Source organism: Monopterus albus, unplaced genomic scaffold (genome assembly GCF_001952655.1).
Source record: "Monopterus albus unplaced genomic scaffold, M_albus_1.0 scaffold2.1, whole genome shotgun sequence".
Taxonomy (NCBI): Eukaryota; Metazoa; Chordata; class Actinopteri; order Synbranchiformes; family Synbranchidae; genus Monopterus; species Monopterus albus.
The window spans coordinates 6,010,275-6,020,818 of record NW_018127882.1 but is presented as its reverse complement, the minus strand read 5'-3'; the positions used below and the strand labels follow the sequence as shown (position 1 = coordinate 6,020,818).

The 10,544-nt window shown below is 40.3% G+C and overlaps 1 protein-coding gene across 3 annotated transcripts in view; it reads right to left on the bottom strand.

The window, feature by feature from the left end:
* Window positions 1-4,065: 4,065 nt before the first annotated feature.
* Window positions 4,066-10,544, bottom strand: part of LOC109955035 (forkhead box protein N2-like) — a 6,732-nt gene continuing 253 nt past the window's right edge. Inside the window, exons 2-5 of one of the 3 annotated variants that reach the window (XM_020590813.1) lie at window positions 8,360-9,011; window positions 7,936-8,057; window positions 6,223-6,278; window positions 4,066-5,099 (exon numbers count right to left, since the gene is read on the bottom strand). In XM_020590813.1, coding sequence (XP_020446469.1) covers window positions 4,747-5,099; window positions 6,223-6,278; window positions 7,936-8,057; window positions 8,360-8,965 — 1,137 coding nt within the window. In that variant the 5' untranslated portion in view covers window positions 8,966-9,011 and the 3' untranslated portion in view covers window positions 4,066-4,746. The remainder of the gene's footprint in view (window positions 5,100-6,222; window positions 6,279-7,935; window positions 8,058-8,359; window positions 9,012-10,544) is intronic. The other 2 variants (XM_020590822.1, XM_020590832.1) reach the window with 2 other exon arrangements.

Genomic DNA, 10,544 nt, shown 5'->3' with positions numbered 1-10,544 from the left:
AAAGCACCACCACATGTTTGTCTCGGATCTTAGGAACCAACAAAACCTGAGACAAAGCCTTTATGTCCAGCTCGAAGGTGTGATCATCCTTATGCACTGTGATGATCTGAACTGGGCCTGGTTTACTCCCCATTCTGCAGAGGCACTGGTCCCTGTGAACATCACAAACAACATCTTCTACTGGAACAATTTATTTTCAGCCTAGAGGGTCTAGTGAGACTCAAAAGTATGAAATTAAAACCATATAATTCAAAAATAAAGTATACTCCTGGCCATGCCAGGTCACTAATATTACCAAAACAAACACATTAGCTTTAGATGCTAAGGCATGCTGAGGTAAGACCAGCACATCTGACTCAAATTTGAGTCAAAAAGCCAAACCAACCCAGGTTTTGCTCCCCCTGTGCAAAGGAATGTGACCTCTTCAGTCCTTTGCTAGGTGGCAGGTGGGGCTAATTTACAGATCATATTTTGAAAACACAGAGCAGAGAGCCAATCCCAGCCGGCAATCGGGCGAAGGCAGGGTACACCCTGGACAGGTCGCCAATCCATCGCAGGGCTAACACATAGATGAACAACCACACACGCACTCCTATGGGCAATTTAGAGACACCAATCAACCTAAGCTGCATGTCTTTGGACTGCGGGAGGAAGCCGGAGTACCCGGAGAGAACCCACGCAAGCACAGGGAGAACATGCAGACTCCACACAGAAAGGTCCCAGGTGGGGCCCGAACCCAGAACCTTCTCGTTGTGAGGCAGACAATGTGTAAAATCTTAGTTAATTCACCTTCAAGGCTGCAACTAATTACCGTTATTAATTAACCTGTGTCATCTGCAACTTGTCACAAAAAGTGAAAAATGTTCAAGGGACAGTTAACCATTCACACCCCCAAACAAATATTAATTTCTAATTGCATCAAATATAAAAAGCAGAAAGTTCTTGGGTGTGAGAAACTGGGAATAGTCAATAGTCATTCTCTGCCAGCTGACTAGACTCAAGATTTTATTTGCCATTTATGTATAAACAGACAGTCTAGGCATGTAGGAATTCTACCTGAAGAAGAAGAAGACTACCTGATTAATCACTAAATTACTTCTCTAAAAATCACTTTTTTGATCATCACTTAACAGTTTTGTTATCAATATTAAACATTTGCTGGTTACAGTTTCACAGTTCTACAGGGGTGCTGGGTTTTCTGTATTTTGTGTTACTATAAGGCAATTCATTATAATATATTGATAACAAGTCTAATATTATATTATTATAGTCTTTGTGCATGTAAAATACTTGGCCAAATAAAAGTGGTTATCCTTATATTTAACAATATATAACAATTATAATATAATGTTTTGTTTTTTGAGTTGTTTGTGTTGCTGGTACGAGCAATTCAAAGACACTGCTTTAGAATCTCAATCCTCAAATTAGTTGTTTCATTTTTTTCCCCAAATGACTAATTGTTGTAGCTTTACATAAAATGTTTTGTGTTCTACTGACAACCAAAAAAATCATTCAATTAAAAATGGTCAGGGGAAAAAAAAACCAATAAATCATTCAATAATGACAACAGCCATTTGTTGACGGCTTAAATGATAAATTCCTTAAAGCTCATTGTGAGCCATGCAGCTGATTTGCCTATGTATAATGCACAATCAGGCATGCAGTGAGTCCATCAGACACAATGTTTAGCTGTGTGTAAAGCTCACTGTGGGATGCTCTTATGGGTGTCATGCTGCTTTGCCTCCAGCATGTAGATTCTGCATGCTCTCCAGCACACTGCTCATCTTAGCTGCTTCAAAAGATTTCATTGTTGCTGCTCTCTGAAGAGGAGGTCCTCTCCCATAATGAGTAAGACAGGGTGGTGCTTTCATAACATTTCTTCTGTGGAACGCACTTCCTCTCTCCTTTCACCAAAGACATAGCACCTCAAAGGTGTGGCATGCAGGAGTAAAATGTTGTGCATTTCTCTGCAGTGAGTGTAGAGCTTAATTAAACAAAACGTCTGCAGCTATGAGAACAAACCACAGTTCGTAACCCGCCTGCACTCTGCTATGTTCAAGTACCTTCTCTATAATCAACATGGCTTTGCAGTTGCCACTTAACTGGTACTACATGGACCAGACTGTAATGGAAAAAAATAAAGAAATATCCATGCTATCTAATCCGTATGCTCAACGTTCATGCTGTCTATACGTTTGTACAGTTTAACCGTGTGTTTCACTTTTCTTCCAGACATTCCATACGCACATACACACACACACCCACCCACCCAGTCTCTACTGACAGCCCAACTGTTTGGGCCCGGCCGTCTAATCTGAAAGATACCTATGAAAGCCACATATCTAAGACACTGATTGGTTCCAGCTAGTGGGGTGACAGCTGACCAGTGTTATGCAAAACCTGTTACTTTTTTTTAAATTTTGTCAGACTCACTCTTTGCACTGAGTGTGTGATTTCTTGATCAAGATACTGGTAATGTGCTTTAGTGCTACTGTCTGATTTGCTTAATAAACTACGCAAAAGACAGCTTGAAACACGGGTCAGCTAAGCTAAACAAAGCTCTTGATGTAAAAAAATGTAAATCTCTACAGTTAACTAAAGCCATTTCACAAATGACTTAGCTAGCTTGCTAGCTAACGGCTAATCGCCTGTCTACACGTACGCAAAAACTGTGAGAAGCTAACGTGTGTCCGTTAGCTGTTAGAAATAAAACGAGTGTTTAAAAACTAATGCTGCAGCAATCCTTTAAGATATATAGCCCGAATTAGCTCAACCCCGTTGATCTACTTGCTTTAGCTTGTGCTACACATTGTTACCTTTGGCGTCTTCAATCGGCTTTAGCACAATCGCATGAGAGTCGAGCAGCGACTGAAACTTTTTGCATTGGCATGAAAACAACCATGAGAACTTTTTTCCACAACACTCACAAACTTCCGCCTTCGCCCTGCGCAGTACCTCCAGGGAAATGTAGTTTCAACGTAAATTCCTGCTCGTACTTAATTTGTTTACAAACTCCGTTACCCAATCTGCCGACACTGCCTAATAGTTATGGAAAATGTAGTTTTTAAAGTAAAGTCACGGATACCGAACTACCTGACAGATAATATATAACAAGTTAGATGTTGTACATACATACAAATCATATCTGAAAATGTTCCTGTGAGTGGAAAAAGACATCGTAGCTTAGCAACAGGTTCTTGTTTGAAGACATATCATGTAAATATTTAGCTGCTGTATCTGGTTCCGAGTTATGCCTATGTGAATGCTATGCCCTCTAAAGGTGAAATTCACATAAACAGCAGCAATATTCAATAACAGCTGAAAATACTCAAACATGTCCTACAACATTTTCAATACTACCGATACGGATGATGAGACAAAGTGCCCATAGACACATATGTGTAGAAATTCTGCATCTCTTAATATTTTTTGACTATTTTGATATCATTTTGCCAGTTTTCACAGACTTTTGTAGTCATTCTGCATCTTTTTAGTAAGTCTTTCCAAAAGGAAATGCAGAAACACACAGGGGACTACCCCTTAGACTCCTGGGGTTGTACGCTGTAGGCCTGTTCAATAATCTTTATCTAAACTGCAATGCTACCAAAATGAAACTAATATATTGTCTGAAAATCAAAACATGCTATTGTAATTCAAAAGAATGGCATGACAAATTTTATTTGTTAGATTACAAAAACTAAAGCTTAGATACATAAATACATACAATTTACAAACAGAAATTCGTGGTACCCTGAAATGTAAAGTGTTTAAATGGCAGTAAATTCATCTTACTTTTTAACTTATTCTAATCAGCTTGTTCCTGATTGAAAACATCTTAGCTTAGCTTAGCTTAGCTTACGAGAGTTTCACAGAAAAAAACCTCAAAGACATTCAGTGATTCAGTAACATAACATCATGTATGTAAAATCAACTCTAGCAACCACGATCTGAAGAATGACAATCTATTTAATCTGTTTAAAGAAACAGATTAGAAATAACATTGGAAGTACTTATATTATTGTATTTGAGTAGTGCTAGTACTGTACAATTACATTTTATGTAAAAAAGAAAAAACAGTATTAAGCAGCAAGATAAACTAAGATACTGAATTCAGTTTGTATATTATAAATATTTTTTCCTGATAAAGTAAGTTCTATGAAAACATGGGCACCACTTTGAAGAAATGGTTGGTAACATATTCAGTGTCTTCTTCTAAAGACCTACTATTGTAGTTTTTTTGCAGCCCACATCTTACTTTAACATGGGAAATATTTTAATCCACAGGCAGTACTTCTACCTTGAGTTGGAAGCACTCCTTCAGCCCCTGAGAATAAACAAACTGTGGAAACCCACAAAACGTGTTTTACTGAAGACCATAATCTATTAATACTTTTCCCCTCAGTTTCAAAATCTCAGTGTACAGTTTTTCCATGCTTTCAGTTTAATGTTGTGCTCTCAAGTCTTCAATTGGTTATTGTAAAGTATGAGAGTGAATTCAGCTTGTGCATTTAAAGCACCTCAATACGTATGAAGTACTGTGATCCATACTCGTTAGTCCATCAGTAAAGTTGATCTATATTATTATCTAGCTATACAAAAATATACACGCCTAAGGCAGTGTCAGCCAATCTGTCAAATGTTATCAATCAAGCTAATCTCATTTTAGACTTTCAACATAAATCCACATTTATGTTGCTTTATTGGAGGATTTGCATCAGTCATGACTGTTACAAATAGGATATAAAACTAATATCCACCACCTGCCAGGTCCAGCAGTGACCCTGCAGCCTCTTGGGCCTCCACATCGAGCTGAAGGATCTCCACAGTCTCCAGGTCCAGCTCAGTGTCACCCGGCAGCACCAGGTACTGGTACTGGTTAGACTGGTAGTAGTGCAACTCGATGTACCCGCTGTCTGACAGAGGGTCCTTTTCCAGCTCCTCGCTGACTTCGTCCTGCTGGTATTCAATTGACTCCATGGGGACAAGCTCCTCATGATCTGGAGTCAAAGGACACAGTGGGTTTTCAGCGAAGGTCGGGTTATCAGTGGTCAGGGTTTGTGGTGAGGGTGTGGATAAGAGGAGGGTGTGAGAAAGAGGATCTGCATGAGAAAAAAACAACAACAAGAGAAATAGAATTAACAAAGCAGAACAGACATTTGTCAAAACCTGGCTGTGCTACTCTTTAGTGTGCTTTATAAGGAATACCTTTATAACTACAAAGAAATACTTGATAGAAAACTGTAGTTTTTTTCCAGCCAGTCATTATTTTACAGGTCAGTCATCAGTGTAACTTTCTGTTGTCTCCATTTAGATCTAGTGACAAAGAACAGTAATTTATCATGCAGTGGCGTCATGGAAATCATTACCAAGTTTTTTTTAGTTCAGAAAGAAATACAGCATATTTTAGCAAAAAACTGAGACTGTATGTGTTCATACGACAATTTGTGTAGCCTTTATATACAGTTGTTTAGTTCTTTAAGATGTGATCTGGATGTAGTGAGCTATCCGTCCCACTTTTTCTTGTGATTTACTGGATTAAGCTGCTAATTGATTTTTTTACTTGATTTTATTTTGAAAAAATTGAATTCTCTAAAAGTTGATAATACTGTGAATTAGACAGGCTTTGATTCATCATGTTATTGCATTTGCTTTAGTATTTCTCATATATACTGCCGATTCTGTCAATATGAATCTTAAATGTTGTGTACTTTATGTCACTCAAGTATTATAACTATATATGGACCCTAGGAAGAGTAGCTACTGTCACTATATGTTAGCTAATTGGGGTCAAATAAACTTGCAGAATAAAGTAAATAAAATAAAGATAAAGTAAGAAATAAAAAGTAAAATATTAATGTTCATAACTGGCTGAAAACCACTTGCCACACTCTTCAATGGGCATGTGGACCCATGTTGCGCATATGTAAGCTCGGAAATAAAATGAGGGGATATAGAGGGGACCGAGCTAGGCTATTGCTGTGTTTCCACGGTAACAGAAGGTTGTTGCCATGACAACTGAACACAAACACAGGAACAATGTTGCATGCTGAGAAAGCTGCAGAGAGGGAGAAAAGCCACAGGTAATGAAAGTGTCATAGAGAGCTGTTACTCCACCAATGAACTATATTGTGTACTAAAAGAAATCTATATGTAAGTCAAATATCTAAGTACATGTGCTAATTAAGTGACATGAGCCTTGCTGCGAGTCTTCTCATCACTAACCTGTGATGTCTATGGAGTCACAGACTGCAAGAAGTCCATAGTCAGCTCCTTCCAACCTGGACACAACATGGTAAGATAGTAAGACAACTCCATAAATATACACGTTGTTTGTTTAAAATACACCTTATTAACAGAGTACAATTAAAATGTAAAATTATTCAGAAACACCTCACTCCCTACAGGCAAATCACATTTTACTGCTCTGGCTAAACAGTAATCCATAATATGCAGGAAACAGAAAAAACAGTCTGTCTAAGAAAAGAAAATAGTAAAAGATCCTCAAGTTAGCACAGTAAAGTTAACATTCACCGGTTTCAACTAGCAGCTTCACAGGTGTTGCTTGCTTTTTATTTATTAATATTTTATAAGGATCACTTGATTCTGCGGCATTATGCTTTGTGGAAACATGGCTCAATGACTCAATCCCTGACAAGGCTGTTCAGCTGCCGGGATTTCAGACCTACAGAGCAGGCCGCATGAAGGGACTATCTGGAAAAAAGAGAGGAGGGATCTGTTTTTACATTAATGGAGGTCGGTGTAGGGACATTAAAGTGCTGGAGAGAACTTGTAACTCAGACTTAGAGACATTATCCAAACCTTTTTATTCTTATCTATTCACACAGATCTTCAATAGATCATTGCAGGTTTGTGTAGTTCCCTCCTGTTTTAAATGCTCTACCATCATCCCAGTTCCCAAGAAACCCTCCATCAGGGAACTGATTGACTACAGACCTGTTGCCCTAACATCTGTAGTCATGAAGTGTTTTGAGAGACTGGTATTGGCCCACCTGAAGGCAATCACAAACCCCCCGGCTGGATTCCTTGTAGTTTGCTTACTGAACAAATAGGTCATTGGATGACGCAGTCAACATGGCACTGCATTATGTCCTGCAACATCTAGGCTCACTAGGGACCTATGCTCAGATCCTATTTGTGGACTTCAGTTCGGCATTTAACACCAGACATTCTCCACTCCAAACTGACCCAGCTGACTGTGCCTGCCCCCACTTTTCAGTGAATCACTAGCTCTCTGATGGACAGGAAGCAGCAGCTGAGGCTGGGGAAAACCACATCCAGCACCCGGACTATCAGCACAGGTGCCCCCCAGGGATGTACACTCTTCCTGCTGCTGTTCTCCCTCTATACCAATGACTGCACCTCAAGAGACCCTTCTGTAAAAATACTGAAGTTTGCAGATGACACAACATTCATCGGCCTCATACAAGACGGTGAGGAGTCGGCCTACTGACAGGAGGTTGAACAGCTGGCCCTGTGGTGTGGTTGTAACAACCTGGAGCTGAACACATGGAAGACACTGGAAATGATAGTGGATTTTAGGAGGAGCTCCCCCACCCTATCTCCGCTCACTATACTCAGCAGCACAGTTTCAGTTGTGGAGTCCTACAAGTTCCTGGGCTCAGGAACTTGGTTCAGTTCTATAGAGGAATCATCAAGTCTGTTGTCTGCACTTCCATCTCTGTCTAGTTTGGCTCAGCAACCAAACAGGATAGGAACAGACTCCAGTGGACAGTCAGAAATTCCTTGTATTTTTGGCTTAACATTCAGGAATTTCTGGCAGTTGTTCAAACTAAATAAATATTTAACTTTGAATTTATGGCATTAAACATTAATAGAACCAATGAGCTGATAATGAAATGAATCATTTGTTGTAGGCCCTGTTGCACAGACTTAAAACAGCTTGACTATACTCACAGTGCCGGCTTGTTTATCAGATTGCTGTTGGTGCTGTGATAATTGTGGGTCTTGCTCAGCACTTCGAGGAGCGCTGGACGATACTCTGGACAAACACACCACAGTGATCCCTTCCCCACCGACTGAAACAACAACACATAACTTCCTGAAACACTAAAACAGCAACGTTAGTCATAACACTGACACATTAGGCCATATAATAACCTTAAGATGTGAGGTGTGTTATAACAAGTTCCCTGTGGGGTAGTTTAATTGCTGACTTCACTACAGAGCAACACATCTAGATTCAATGTGCTGCACAAGGACATTTCAGTGGGATGGATCTTGTCAGATTTGGATGTTTGAACCATAGTGTTATAATTTAAACAGTTTATTTAAATGACCCAGCTGCACTTAATGTGGAAACCATGAGTTGTGTATCCACCTGGCTTTTGTCCCTCTGAATGCGACGGAAGCTCTTGCTCAGGGACAGGTTGTGTCTAACAGAGTTCCTCCAGCCTCCAGAGGCTGTCCTGTAGTAAGGAAAATTGTTCACAATCCATTCATAGATATCTTTCACTGGAAGCCTCTTGTGTGGTGAAGCTTCTATAGCCATGAAAATCAGACTACTGAAGGAGTATGGTGGCTTGGACGAAGCAGGAGGAAGCGGCTGGGTAGGTGTGGAGGACTGAGACAGTGGTGTCATTCTGGGAAGGGGCTGCAGCGGGAGCAGGTTACCTCTCTGATGCAGCCAGCTGAGGCAGGTCAGGTCATCTTGGTCAGATATGTCTGCTGTATTTAAGCACTGTATGTTTTGTCCTTCGAGGCACTGAGATGCTGTGCAGTGTGACAAAGGAGATGAAGAGTGAACAGACTCTGCTGTTGCTGGAGAAAGTGAAGTAGGGGATGGTGGGAATGAAATAGGTGAAAGTGGGAGTGAAAGATGGCCGCTGGAGCAGGTATGCTGTGGCGAGGAGGAAAAAGGCAGGGACCCTCCAAAAGTGGTGGGACATGGGGACGAGGGTGGCAGTGTATGAGAGCTACTGTCCATCGCTCTTTCAGGAGGAAACTTCAAGTGTCATTCAACTGCACCACTGCTGAAAGACAGATGTGAGTCAAAATTACTACTGTGAGGAATGGTTAATATAAAACCCAATTTTAAGTCAACAACTATAATGAATAAGGACTGAAGTTTTTTTTTTTTATATTATAACCTTTTTATAAAATTTCTAACCTATAAGTCTGTACAGGATATGACACGCTCATGGATAGATTACTGAATGGGCCCATTGAACACAGGGGCTCAAGGCAACAGGGGCCTCTTGGACCTGAGCCTGAAGTGACTATTAACATTTCTTGCTAGAAAGTCAGTCAACAACAAATAGATATACAGTGAGTAAAAACAGATGTAACGCAATCATAAAGAGATGCAGTAGAATCACAACAACATGCACAACAACCACAAAAACAAGTAAAACACATATAAAACTGACCACAAAGCGATGCAAAGTGACTTGAAAGAGGCTCAAAATAACTAAAGAGAAATGAAGAACAACCAAAAAGTCACATAACAAGTACAAAGAGATGCAAAATGGCTACAACTAAATCCATCCACCCATGATCTATATCGCTTATTCCTGAATACGATCGCTGGGAGGCTGGAGCCAATCCCAGCTGACACTGGGTGAGAGGCGGGGGCCACCCTGAACAGGTCGCCAGTCTATCACAGGACTGACATGTAGACAAACAACCACGGGCAATTTAGAGTCGCCAATACACTTAACCTGCATTCCTTTGGACTGTGGGGGGAAGCTGGAGTACCCAGAGAGAACAGGCACAGGGAGAACATGCAAACTCCACACAGAAAGGCCCCAGGTCAGCCGGGCTCAAACCCAGAACCTTCTTGTTGTGAAACAACAGCACTAACCACCGGGCCATGCTACAACTAAATATGAATGCAAAATGATTGCAAAATCGCCACTAAGGCGAAAAACAACTAAATCTGCTAAATGACTAAAGATAAACAGAAAAAGAGTTCATTTAATGTGGGTCTTGCTCCTATGTAGGAGGGTGGGAGGCCTTTCACACTGTCCAGGAGTCCAGTAGTCCAGTGTTCCATATCCGTGCATGGACACAGAGCATTTTAACAGGAAAAATTGAAGAAACCTCAAGAAGAGCAGCAGAGGAGGAATCTCTCAGGACAGATAGGCATGCACTAAATGTCTCATGCACAAAGCAGACAGAAATAACAACAGTAATCTCTTAAGCAATAGTAGACTAACCCAAACCTGCAGGGTAACTTCTCCCTGCAGGTTTTGAACTCCAAGTTTTAGACTAACTAAAAAAGCTGACGGGAAAAAAACTTAACAGCAGGATTAAGTTAAATGTTAGCTATCCGTTCCCCTCTGATGAGCATCCACTAAACGTTCAAAGTTCACAATGTGAACGCTTACCATCACAAACGAGGCAAGTGTCCTTTAGAAAGTCACTATTACACACAATTATACAGAAGGTTTGCTGGAATCGATTTTAAAAACTATATTAACCGATTTATTGCATGCAAAATTTAATTTATAGCGCGCTGAAAGTTTTCGTGTGATGCCACATGGCTTTACAAAGCAGTTCAGCAG